We start from the raw sequence: 13,758 nt of genomic DNA, 5'->3' as shown, positions 1-13,758 counted from the left end.
TTTTTTTATTTATTCATCTACAATAAGAGATGAATTGAACATTTTAGCCATGATATAACTGCAGAATATCAAGCATATGTTGAATTTATTGTTTTTACATCACATTTTTCTGTACAGATAAAGACTTAAATTAAGAAAACAAACTGACYGAATAATAATTTGTGTGTTTTGGTACAGTGAAGGCAGCGGATGTTCCAAGCGACGCATTTCTTCTGTAAGTTTTACAAATAGTTTATTACAGAAAGTACACGTAATCCTTCCAGGTTTTATTAGCTAAGGCAAAAGAGAGGGTGTGAAACTTCCTGTTTCATCCGTCTGACCTGAACTCYTGTGTTTGTATTAAAAAAACATGAGATACATACATTTCACATGTAAAATTAATTTCCTAAATTAAAATTTTCAGATTTTAAAGGCACCACGGAAATCATTATTACTGCGGGACTCAGAGCAACAAGAAAATGAGGTAGTTGAAATGCCCAGGTTTTGTTTATTCTGTTGCAGCATGTTAAATGTTGCAAAATAATAATGATACGAACTGTTAAAAAAGACGCGTTTTGTTCAGTTATTTATTTATTTTTTTTAATCTCCGCTAGGTGGAAACTGCCAAACCGGTTGAAAAGAGAAATTCGAGGAGAGTGAGTTTTGCTCCAGCCAACGACGTTCTGCTGTTTGCCAAGTGAGTGAAAGAAGAAAACACCTTCTACGTTTCAAGTTGAAATCGTTTTTACCCAATCAGCTCGTTTGGTTTTAATAGGGATGCTAAGAATGCTTCGCCTGCACGTAACCCTCTTCAAGAGCTAATGGCACCAGGTATGCAGGAAAATTATACATTATTCCCTTTTATTCCTATTTGTTTGTAATTGTKCTTCTGTTTTATATCACAGCCACTGCAACAACACAAAACAGGTAAAGAGAGCAGTTTAATAAATATCAGTTAATTTATTTGCGTCTGTTTGAGCGTGTACACGTTTTGTTGTCTTAATTAAGGGTTCAGGTGGTGACAGCTGAGGACACAAGCCCACAGATCATGGGTAGGAATATTGTGTTATTTGTTAGTAGTTTTTGTCTGTTTTTAGTATTTTTAGTAACTCAGCTCTCTGAACGTAGGCATAGACACCCTGCTGAATGCTCCTCTACATACGTCTCAACAAAGAATAATGGTGAGTGTGAAATTCAGATGCTGGTTATTTAGTTTAGTTTGTAGTTTTGGTACTTGTAGAGATATTTCATAACTCTAACAACAAATGATTTAAAGGTATTTTCTCTGATCTACCCACAGTTTACTGTAAAGAAGTGAGGTTATGTGACTCCCGAGAAACAATATGAAGGCGATTGTAGTTGTGATTCAATTAGGGGTTGTAATCTAGCTGAGTGATGATGCCCACCCCCCCTTCCACCTTTTTCAAATCTAATGAAATTGTCTCGATCTTTTGTGCTATGTTTGTGCAGCAAATTTTTTTGTTTGTGCTGCTATCGTTAAGATATTAAGAAATGTTTCCAGAGGTCATGAAAGGTCAATCCTCCCAGCCCCTTTCACATTTGCAAAAATAAATACATTTGGTGTCAATCAACTCGATGTAGTTTGTGCTGGTTTGTGCAGCACCTCAGCATTTTTAAATGAAATTCACAGTCCCAACATGAACAGATTTTCATTGACCTTTCACAACCTCTGGAAACTTTTTATTATTATTATTATTATTATATTTAAAATGATACCGGCACAAACGACAATTTTTGCTCCACAAACTTGGCTGAGTTTATTGACACCAAATTTGTTTGATTTCGTAAAAGGTCTCAAACGTTTGAGACCAGTTTTGTTAGATTTTAAAGAAGTGGGGGGACAAATTCACTCGGGTTTGTAATTTTGTTTTTTTTTTTCTCAGTATGAGTCGACTAGTCTAAACAGATTTGAGGATTTTTGTTAGTTTTCATTACAATAATTCATCAAAAAAATTAAGTTATTTGAAGAAATAAGCTGATATGTAATTATCAGATATAAAATAGTTTATTATGAAAGGAATTATTTTCTCATTTATTTTTATGTTTAGTAAATATTCATTGAGTTCATTTGCTTTGACTAGGTCCACTTTGACAGCGGCAGTGGCATTGGGGAGAACACAGTGGTGTTTTCCACAGAGGACGCCGACATGGACGTGACTCACAGTCACACCATAAACATCAAGAGTGATGCAGATCTGCTTGGAGATCCAGACCATCAGAACTACGATCTGCTGCTCTCAGGAGGGGGGAACGTAGCCGATGTTTTCACAGAAGTGCCTCCCAGGCATTTTGTACAAGGAGCAAATCAGGCGTCAGCATCACTGCTGGATAAAAAAGCAGATTCAAGTGTGGAAACGAGAACCGTTTTCACAGCGGCTCCTCTTTTGGATCCTGGCTTTAAAGACTTCCTCTCAAGCCTCTCCAAACTGAGTCCATCCAGCACCGGGATGACACTTTTAACCTCYGACGACATAAAATCATCTCTGGCTGCRGACATTGACAAAGAAAATCAGRTKCCAAAATCTCAGAGCAGCAGCAGGAATACTGGAGAATCYTTTAATGGAAGTGGTTTCCGTCCAGACGATGATGTGAGCATGGACGAGACTGACGCTCAGAACGGCTGCATTCTGGACGACAACGACGACGATCCTTTTCAGTGTCTCTTTCCAACTCAAGAGATGTACGAAAAGTCTGAAAGACAGTCACAAGCCAGAGGAACGAACCAGCAACAGAGCTGTGACAGCCTGGAGTCGAACGACCGAAAAGGTGAGAAATCTCACATCTCTGTCTTTCTTGAAGCTTAATGAGTAGTTTTGCACATAATTGTGTCAAWAACCAAAATAGTAACAAACATGGGTCTTTAGTGCGAATATACAGCTCTGAAAAAAAACTAAGAGCCCACTGCACTGAACCCCATTAAAACCTCCTGGTTTTTCCTCCAAATGTTGACCTCTGAACTCTTCCTGAGTTAAAACATTAGTGTTGTTGTTTCTAAATGAACATTAACTTGTTTTTTTTTTGCATTATTTGAGCTCTGAAAGCTCTGCATCTTTTTGTTATTTTGACCATTTCTCATTTTCTGCACATAAATACTAAATTTTTGTCAGTAGACATGTTGTCAGTAGTTCATAGAATAAAAGAGCAAAGTTCATTTTACTSAAACATGAACCTATAAAGAGTAAAATCAGAGAAACTGATCATTTTAAATGGCCTCTTAAGTTTTTTCAGAGCTGCATATAGCTGGGCAAACATTATTTAAACTCATAGTTTCTTTTCTTTTTTTTTTTTAAGCTACATTTCTTGATGTAAAATATTAGCCAAAGCTCATGTATAACCCCTATTGATGAATGAATGGATGTTTTATTTTAGACTCAACATCCAACTTTAAAAAGAGGAACAAATAACAGATATACTTATCTACAATCGCCTAAAAATTTACATAAAATTTAATAATAGACTCCACAGCTGGGAATGATATTGCTGTTATGTTAAAATATAAATAGGTATTTAAAAAACATTTCAGTAAACTGAAAATTATACAAACAGTATCTGCACTRTAAGTTGGTTTATCAGCTCAATAGTGGATTTCTCAACAGTTAATTTACTATGTTTATTTTCTTTTTCAGCCAAGAAATCTTTAATAAACCTTTCTGTACTCACTCCTCTTGAAAGCCATAAGGTGAGTTTCAGAGATGCTCTCTGAAGTTTTTTTTTTTTAAAGAAGTTTAACTTGTGGATTTTTGGAAAGCAGCCAGACGTTAACATTTTGTAATTTCTGTGGGTTTTTTTGTGGTTTTTTTCCAGGTTTGCTCAGGTTTAATAAACGACTTCAGAGAGAAAACGGTTGTGTTCACTGCAGATGATTTTATGGACATCACTCAGAATCTGACGGGAAGCATCGCCGGCGCCGACCGCTCCCTGCTGCAGCACAAAATCCCAACGGATGACATCGACCGAGAGAACTACCCAAACAGGAGCGGTGTCGACCCGGCAGCTCCTGTCAAACCTGGAGGGGATTTCAGCACGAATATGACTGGAGCTCAAACAGCCCTGGGATCAGATGATGTKTTTCAGTTTCTCCTTCCTTCAGAAGAAATGCAGCGTCTCCGTCAAAGTCAGAAAAAGGAAATCTTTGCATTAGGACAGCAGCACAKTGATGGACCACAGTCATCTGATCATAAAGGTACAAAAAAAAAACTCTAGTTTGGTTTTAGTAAGGAGATAATAGACAAAAGTTGGAGGAGTAARAGCATTAATATAGATTGTAAAAATAAAAAAATATATACTATAACTCAAATTGTTGTGGTTGTAGTTGGGCCTGTCATAATAACCAATAAATCAATTATCGCATGATAAATTAAAARAAACTCAATAATTTCCAATTTTATGATTTACTGTTTTTCTACAAAAACTGGACGATAAAAGTCTCCGGTTTGGAGTTTTGGTCTCAACTAAACGGTTATTTGGTGGATAATTTTGTTTCCAGAGACTTCATAATTCATTGTATTGGTTGTTTCTGTTGTTTTGTTGATTTATTTTGGATATTTAAATGTCCTCCAGTTCCAGTGTTTAAATGTTCATTAGAATTTAAAGTTTATTGATCTTTGTGAATGTGTTCAAACATTATTATGCCRTTATTATCATATTACTGGCAAATTGTCTCAAAACAACAATATTGTTTATCGCGATAACTTCTGGGACGATTAATCGTCCAGAAACACTCTTATTGTGACAGGCCTAGTTATACCTTTTATCTATCCACTTTATATGTCCTTAAAAATAAAGAACATTGTTTTTTAACTGTTTTAAAACTGTTTTTAATGAACATTATATTGTGACGAGTGCCGTCACCGAAATCACACATATCTAACATGTTAGTCAATGTTTCATTTGTTTTGGTTCAAAAGCAACTCTAAACGGGTTTTTAGTCTTGATTTAACTCAGTTTCAGCTGTTTTGCAGAGTTCTGGAAGTTTGTTCCATATTTTTAAAATAAATCTGAAATAAAACCTAAAACTTAAATAAAATTTTATCATTTTGGAAACCAAAAAGTTTAAACATTAAAATATCTTGATCCTCATAACTGACACATCTGGAAGGGATTAAACTTTAATGGGTTTTTGATCCTCAAAACAGTTTCAAACATAAAATACTCAAAATGTTTATCATTTTAAGTGCTTCTATTGCAGTCCTCTGCTATTACAGTATAAGTGGTTTTGCTGTTTATTTAATTGCACTTGCAGAAGAAGACAACGGTTGTCTCCCATTGTACATTCGGTGATAAAACAGATACAGTTAATGTGATTTATTTTACTTCTCCAGGTTTGGAAACCTCCTCAAAGCTGAACATGGAGCCACAAAGGCATCAGTTGATGGTAAATAAGCTGCTTTTTATTTTATTCGTCTAAATCCCAGAAATTAAATTTGTATCTGTCAGCATAAAAGCTGTAGCTTAAGACAGAAATTCACTTTTTGAGAGAAAAACAGGTGTTTTGACATCCTGTATTTCTCCGTAACAAGACTTTTATGCTGCCTGAACGTTTCTGTTTTGTTTGTTTTTTTAGCAAAATTAAGATTTATTGTGTTTTAAGTCATTAGTGATTTTAGAAACACTGCTTTATGTTCTCGGCCATTTATAATTTGAATATTTATAAACAAATATTCACGAGTAGGTGAATGAACACTCCACAAACACAAGATCTTACCAAGTATTTTTGGTCTAGTTTCTAGTGCAAATATCTTAATACACTTGAAATAAAACAAAAAAGTAACTTTCCAGCAATATACTGGAATTCTTGGAATACTTNGATTGTAAAAATAAAAAAATATATACTATAACTCAAATTGTTGTGGTTGTAGTTGGGCCTGTCATAATAACCAATAAATCAATTATCGCATGATAAATTAAAAAAAACTCAATAATTTCCAATTTTATGATTTACTGTTTTTCTACAAAAACTGGACGATAAAAGTCTCCGGTTTGGAGTTTTGGTCTCAACTAAACGGTTATTTGGTGGATAATTTTGTTTCCAGAGACTTCATAATTCATTGTATTGGTTGTTTCTGTTGTTTTGTTGATTTATTTTGGATATTTAAATGTCCTCCAGTTCCAGTGTTTAAATGTTCATTAGAATTTAAAGTTTATTGATCTTTGTGAATGTGTTCAAACATTATTATGCCRTTATTATCATATTACTGGCAAATTGTCTCAAAACAACAATATTGTTTATCGCGATAACTTCTGGGACGATTAATCGTCCAGAAACACTCTTATTGTGACAGGCCTAGTTATACCTTTTATCTATCCACTTTATATGTCCTTAAAAATAAAGAACATTGTTTTTTAACTGTTTTAAAACTGTTTTTAATGAACATTATATTGTGACGAGTGCCGTCACCGAAATCACACATATCTAACATGTTAGTCAATGTTTCATTTGTTTTGGTTCAAAAGCAACTCTAAACGGGTTTTTAGTCTTGATTTAACTCAGTTTCAGCTGTTTTGCAGAGTTCTGGAAGTTTGTTCCATATTTTTAAAATAAATCTGAAATAAAACCTAAAACTTAAATAAAATTTTATCATTTTGGAAACCAAAAAGTTTAAACATTAAAATATCTTGATCCTCATAACTGACACATCTGGAAGGGATTAAACTTTAATGGGTTTTTGATCCTCAAAACAGTTTCAAACATAAAATACTCAAAATGTTTATCATTTTAAGTGCTTCTATTGCAGTCCTCTGCTATTACAGTATAAGTGGTTTTGCTGTTTATTTAATTGCACTTGCAGAAGAAGACAACGGTTGTCTCCCATTGTACATTCGGTGATAAAACAGATACAGTTAATGTGATTTATTTTACTTCTCCAGGTTTGGAAACCTCCTCAAAGCTGAACATGGAGCCACAAAGGCATCAGTTGATGGTAAATAAGCTGCTTTTTATTTTATTCGTCTAAATCCCAGAAATTAAATTTGTATCTGTCAGCATAAAAGCTGTAGCTTAAGACAGAAATTCACTTTTTGAGAGAAAAACAGGTGTTTTGACATCCTGTATTTCTCCGTAACAAGACTTTTATGCTGCCTGAACGTTTCTGTTTTGTTTGTTTTTTTAGCAAAATTAAGATTTATTGTGTTTTAAGTCATTAGTGATTTTAGAAACACTGCTTTATGTTCTCGGCCATTTATAATTTGAATATTTATAAACAAATATTCACGAGTAGGTGAATGAACACTCCACAAACACAAGATCTTACCAAGTATTTTTGGTCTAGTTTCTAGTGCAAATATCTTAATACACTTGAAATAAAACAAAAAAGTAACTTTCCAGCAATATACTGGAATTCTTGGAATACTTRATAAATGTATTTTATTTAATAAATCTTGTTTTATAAGTCTTAATCTTAAGTGAATTTGTCTTGCAATAGAACAAGTACTTTCCCATCAATATTAAGGAATTATTTACTTAAAACAAGCTGCTATATCTTACTAAAAAGTTACTTTTCAGTTAGTTTTTAATTATTTCAAGTTTRCTGAGATATTTTCACTAGAAACTAGATCAGATAGAGTTGGTAAGTTCTTGTGTTTTTGCAGTGCAGATATCTTTGAATAAATATTGTGTGATTAGAAAGCTGTAGTTGTACGGCTAGTCTGCAAATTGTTAAATACTTCGATGTTTATGAGCTACAGTTGTTAATATAAAATATCCTTTTTGCTGACTTTGYCTYTCTMCACAGGATAAAGTTGCAGCTCCAGATGACTACAGAGAAAAAACGTTGCGGTTTTCTGCTGATGACGACAGTTTGGACGTGACACTGAGTCACACCGTACACACCTCCACTAACATCAAACCGAATCCRCTCCAAAACGTCAACATGGCGCCCTCATGCGAGGAGAAATCCATCAGATTCTATGCTGACGACGTCACAATGGATATGACTCAGTGCCTCACCACGAATATAGCCACAGATTTAGCAACAGACAAATTTTCATCCTTACTCAGTTTATCAACACCAAACGATTGCAACGTTGATCCAACAATGATGGCTGATGGATTCACAGTTTATCTGGAAGACAACATGGACATGACTGAAGCTCAGACAGGAYGCATTTTGGAAGCTGAAGTGAGCGAAGAAATGCTACATAAACACGAGTCCCTTCAGGCTGTTTTACCCACTGAAGCTAAGCTCCGTCAACGTGTTCATGGGAAGACAGAGAGGAACTTGCATCATCAGCATAAAGAAGGATTTGGAGCATCAGATTATACAGGTGATGTAATGGCAGACAGTTTTATATTTATTATTATTATTAGGTAAAAACTAAMATGTTCTAAAATGTCTACAAGCATTTGAAATAACAATTATACCACTAATTGTCAACATTAGAACTGTTGACAATTAGTGGTATAATCCAGTTTAATGTAAACTGGATTTCTGTTTAAATGGGTTTTTTTTATGTTTACATGCAGAAACTTCAACAAAGACCTCTCTCAAGACAATAATACAAAGARACCAGGTGAGATTAAAGTTTTAAGTAAAATATATTTGAGTGTCAACTTTTTTTAATGCAGTAATTACCTTGTTCATTAAAATTTAATGGAAAATTYTKTTTCCTCAGGTTGAGTTTGGRWCTAAAGATGACGGCAGAGAGAAAACCGTGAGATTTGACGCGACTGATGTCTGCATGGATGTGACTCGATGCAAYGCGATGGACATTAGCAGTGATTTCCAACTTCCAAACCAGGATTTGGCTGCAGATGGAGAGAAAACCGTAAGATTCGGTGCAAATGATGCAGAAATGGATGTGACCAAAAGCCACACAGTAAATATTCTGAGCGATTTACCTCTGCAGTCTTTCACAAACGTGGCCTTACCTGCAAATGGAGAGAAAACGGTGMGGTTCARTGCAAATGACGCAGCAATGGATATAACGAGAAGTCACACGGTGGACATTGCTCATGATTTAAATGTGCTTGTACATAAAAAAGAGGATTGCTTACCTGCTGAATGTGAGAGAACACAGAGGTTTGGTGCAAGTGTTGCAGAAATGGATGTSACCAAAAGCCACACAGTGAATATTATGAGGGATTTGCCTTTGCAGTCTTTCCCAAATGTGGCCATTCCTTCAAATGAAGAGAAAACTGAGCGTTTCATTTCAAATGATGCAGCAATTGATGTGACGAGAAGTCACACTGTCAAGATTTTCACCGATGTAAAAATGGCCTCAAGCCAAAACGAGAACTTGCTGCCTGCTGGTGGAGAGAAGACGGTGAGGTTCAATACAAATGATGCAGCCATGGATATAACRAAAAGTCACACTGTGAACATCGTACATGATTTAGACCTGCTTCCACACCAAAACCTGGACGCAACTTTACCCRCTGATTCTGAGAGAACTGTAAGGTTTGGGCTAAACGACCCAGAAATGGATGTGACCAAAAGCCACRCAGTAAATATTAGGAGGGATTTGTCACTGCGGTCTTTCCCAAATTTGACCATGCCTTCAAATGRAGAGAAAACGGTGCGGTTCAGTGTAAATGAGGCAGCCATGGAGGTGACCAGAAGTCACACTGTGAACATCGTACACGATTTAGACCTGCTTCCACACCAAAACCTGGACGCGTTACCTGCTGATGRTGAGAGAACTGTAAGGTTTGGGGTAAACGATAAAGACATGGAATCGACAAAAATTCTGACGGGGAAGGTTCTTGTGAATTCAAATGTGTTGTCAGACCAAATTGTCAACTCGCCGTCTGCTAAAGAAGAGAAACTGGGTTGGCTGGCAGCAAATGATGTTACTATGGATATTACCCGAAGCCACACTGTAAGCATCGTCACGGATTTCGACCAGAGTACGGACTCTTCTCCCACTGACACAGAGAGGATAAGCAACACCTTTGTGGATGAGACAGGAAGTGACACAAAAAGCATTTCGAAGAATTATAAACTAGCGTTRCGTCACAACGTCAAATTGTTGCCGAAATCTGGAGAGAAAACCACAAAATTCACAACAAATAATGCAACTATGAATATGACTCACTGCCCTAGTGTAAATATTGTCCATAATCCCCTATTACACCCTGTTATGTCAGATCAAAACTCTGAGAACATGAACGATACCCTCAMTATGAAGGAAACGGACAGTGGGAACTGTGGTCTGGATTCAAATCCGTCTCCATCAACACAATCCGATCTGTTTCAGACGAGCTGTGCCCAGGTTGAGGCTAACAGAAACACACCATCATGTCCAGACTCAAGTCATTCCCTCTGTAAAACACAGGAACCCGACACTGGTCCTGAAAATGAATCCTCAAGCTTGGGCTCAGATGTGGGCAAGCCGATAAATAAAACCAAAACCGACACTGAGGAAATCTGTGCAAGCCTGGATCAAACTGATCCATTGGCGTCATCTACAGGTGATCCATCTCAAGGTGTTTCTTCCAAACAAAACCCTCATTCAAAAAGTTTMAAGGAATCTGTGTCTGATGAACATCGACCTGGAGCAGAAACACAGGCCGTATCACAGAAGATGGAAAGCTCACCCAGTAACTCAGATCAAAATGCCGATGTTCTGTCTTCGCGGATGTCCAGACGAAAGAGTTTAGCGGATCTCCAGTCCAAAGTGAAACGCTTGAGCCAGTTGATAAATGCGGCTCCTGATCCTGCTGCTGTGGAAATCTGCACAGCTTCATTGCTTCATCTGGATCCCAAACTGGAAACGAATCCCAATGATGCAGAAGCAGAACCACCACTCTCTGTTGCAACCATTTCAACTCCTTTCAGCTTAAAGACGAAACAGCTGATGTCAAGGCTGTCAGTGGGAGGCTTTAAACCAAAACTCCCTAAAAGAAACACAGCAGATGAGTTGAATAAATCTGCTGTTAAAGAACCTATAAAGACATTCACTGTCAGCGTTCCCAATCAGCTGAGCCAATTTGACAAAATCACTGATATTCACGATGAAGAACTGGTKGACTGCGAAGATTTTTCTGAAACGATTGACACCATGACTCCTGAGAAGTTCTCTAAGAAGGACAACTCGTCCGATCAGTTCTCCACGTTCCAGCCTTTGGAGGAAGATATTGCTTACATGGATGACTTYGTGTCCAGCAGCCAGAGACAAAAGAGGTCTCTGGTGGAAAATGAAGACGAGACGGAGGAGGATGAGAAGMGGAAGAAGATGTGCACAGAGTTCACTGAACCGGTATGTCGGAAATAAATTAAGATTTTGTTTTTAGGTTCCTGAAATTGCCATTTAAATCTTTTAAGTTTTATATGTATATTATATTGAGCAACATTAATGAAGTCAAAGTGGCAATGAAAGCAAAATGCCTCAGAATCTTTTCAGTTAAGATCTTAAATACTGTGAGGCTCCATAAAAGGCACAAAGTTCTTAAAGGGAACTGATTATGCAAAATTCACATTTTTGTCTCATCTGCTCCTAAAAACAAACACCCTGCTGTTTTTTTTAGCAGTAATTAAATGATTTTTGGTGTCTGGAAAATGAGCTGTTTCAAAAACCTCCCAAATATTRACTAACATTCAAGGGCCACTACGCCGTTTCCTAGCCACCCCACCGAATCCCAGCACTGTTACCTAGCAACCCAAGCAAATCTCCAGCACATTTGATTAGCTAGTTTTACCACTGTATGCTGTACAATAGCTGCTGGAAAAGAGAAATGTTTTGTTGTTTTAAAACAGAAAAACTTTGATGCATTTTTTGTTAGTTGTGAACGAGGCTCCACTTCTGCTTTTCAAAGTGCCTGTTTGCAGCCATTTTCAAGGGCAAGTGTAAATGTTGAGGGGGCGTGGCCAGCAGCAGTTTTTTTGGATTTAAAGTGACAAGAGACCTTAGGAGGTCAAATAGGCAGAACTGAGCAGAAGTGAGAACAATTTTGTACACAAAATGGAATGACCACGTTTTATATAGTCCATAGACCAGGGGTGGGCAATCCTGRTCCTGGAGGGCCGGTGTCCTGTAACTCTTAGACTTCTCCCTGGTCCAACACACTTGAATCCAACACCTGAATCACCTCGTCAGTGCAGTCAAGTTCTCCAGAGTCCTGCTAACGACCTCATTATTTGACTCAGGTGTATTGAAGAAGAGACRCATCTAAAAGTTGCAGGAGAYCGGCCGGGAGGCCTGGAGTTGCCCACCCCTGCCATAGACTGTTTAACAATGCATCCTTTGTAGGAATCAGATATTTTACCCTAGAAATCRCCCCTAAAACAAGCAATTTTTCTTCTTCTACATCTTATTGGTCTAAAAATCACTTCTTGCTCATTGTTTCTTGTTTAATTTCTCCGTAGGCATCTGAGTCTGATGTTGACTATGAAAGCAACATGGCCGCTGCTCGTACGCAGACCATCGACTCGCATACAAACACAAATAGCAGATGTGAAATTGCATCAGAGTCAAGTAAGATGTCACAGTTTAAAATGAAGGCATTGATNCCCCTAAAACAAGCAATTTTTCTTCTTCTACATCTTATTGGTCTAAAAATCACTTCTTGCTCATTGTTTCTTGTTTAATTTCTCCGTAGGCATCTGAGTCTGATGTTGACTATGAAAGCAACATGGCCGCTGCTCGTACGCAGACCATCGACTCGCATACAAACACAAATAGCAGATGTGAAATTGCATCAGAGTCAAGTAAGATGTCACAGTTTAAAATGAAGGCATTGATATTCTTACTCATCTGTTGTTTCTTATTGGTCATTCTCACCTTTTTAATATTTTCTAGCTTTCAAACACAGCCTGTTTGAATCCCAGCTTGAAGACTACGGYAGCGATGCACAAAAAGTATGTCCTTTTTGACAAATTCAAATTGAAAACGTGATTTCAATTTGAAATSAAGTATACATCCRTTATYGTCTCGGTTTCAGAAACTCGAAGATGGCACAATTACAGTTTTGGAGTTCTTCAATCTCTTCAGCATAGATTTTGTCATCCATAATCCTCGGCAGAGCGTCCTTCCTGGCAGAGTGCGGCTCATTTTTGTTTGTATATTCACATTTACGTAATCAAAGCTAAATTTTGCTTTGATTGTTATGATTTATTTTGTTTTTGCAGCTTCTGGACAACTCAAATGCAACGGCATTGGATTTATTAAAAGATAAACATATAAGCCGTCCTAAACAAACGGTTTATGAGGCAGATGTCAAGACCCTCACAGAAAAAGTGGAAGGGTATGTATTTTAATTTATTWTTTWTTTTTTTACACAAAGTTAAACATACCACTTTSCTCAAGGTTCAATGTTTTTGTATTTGTCCCTTTTCCAGGCTGAAGTATCGAATGCAAGATTTAGGAAAACCTCTTAAGACTGTAAATAGATCTTTGTGGGAGGAAGTGAATCATTTCACAGAGAAAAAGGTACTAAAGAATGAATCTTATTTGTTTCATGAATCCGATAGTGAACTTCCACAATTTAATCAGGTTTATGTGTGTGTGTGTGTGGGTGTGTGTAACCTTTCTATATTCGTCTCAGATCCAGTAGGTTGACTTCATTACAGGTTTACTGTATTTATTCGAACAACAGAGGATATTGGTTGACGTCAGTCCAGCAGCTTCTGCCCCTAAACATTAAATAAAATATAATAAATAATCCTAAACAAACTACAAAGCAATATCTCTCGATAAGCAGTTAAGTTGTACATTTTTAACTGTTAATAATGTTAAAAGTTAAAAACATACACAAAACTTAGCAAAATTACTCATGAAAAACACTGTATATGATTGGATTTGTCTAAAATATAAGCAAAAGAC

The 13,758-nt window shown here is 36.6% G+C and overlaps 1 protein-coding gene across 1 annotated transcript; it reads left to right on the top strand.

The window, feature by feature from the left end:
- Positions 1-183: 183 nt before the first annotated feature.
- LOC103457322 (uncharacterized) lies at positions 184-13,707 on the top strand. Its single transcript, XM_017302108.1, has 19 exons — positions 184-214; positions 404-463; positions 594-676; positions 755-810; positions 885-906; positions 988-1,031; positions 1,108-1,160; positions 2,082-2,766; positions 3,627-3,679; positions 3,805-4,183; positions 5,322-5,374; positions 7,731-8,262; positions 8,462-8,508; positions 8,611-11,196; positions 12,303-12,411; positions 12,736-12,794; positions 12,878-12,976; positions 13,065-13,180; positions 13,275-13,707. The coding sequence occupies exons 4-19, from the start codon at positions 801-803 to the stop codon at positions 13,492-13,494; spliced, it is 5,067 nt and encodes a 1,688-aa protein (XP_017157597.1). The 5' UTR covers positions 184-214; positions 404-463; positions 594-676; positions 755-800; the 3' UTR covers positions 13,495-13,707.
- The last annotated feature ends 51 nt before the right edge of the window (positions 13,708-13,758 follow it).

This window comes from Poecilia reticulata, linkage group LG21, assembly GCF_000633615.1.
Source record: "Poecilia reticulata strain Guanapo linkage group LG21, Guppy_female_1.0+MT, whole genome shotgun sequence".
Classification (NCBI taxonomy): Eukaryota; Metazoa; Chordata; class Actinopteri; order Cyprinodontiformes; family Poeciliidae; genus Poecilia; species Poecilia reticulata.
This window is presented reverse-complemented; position numbering and strand designations above follow the sequence as displayed.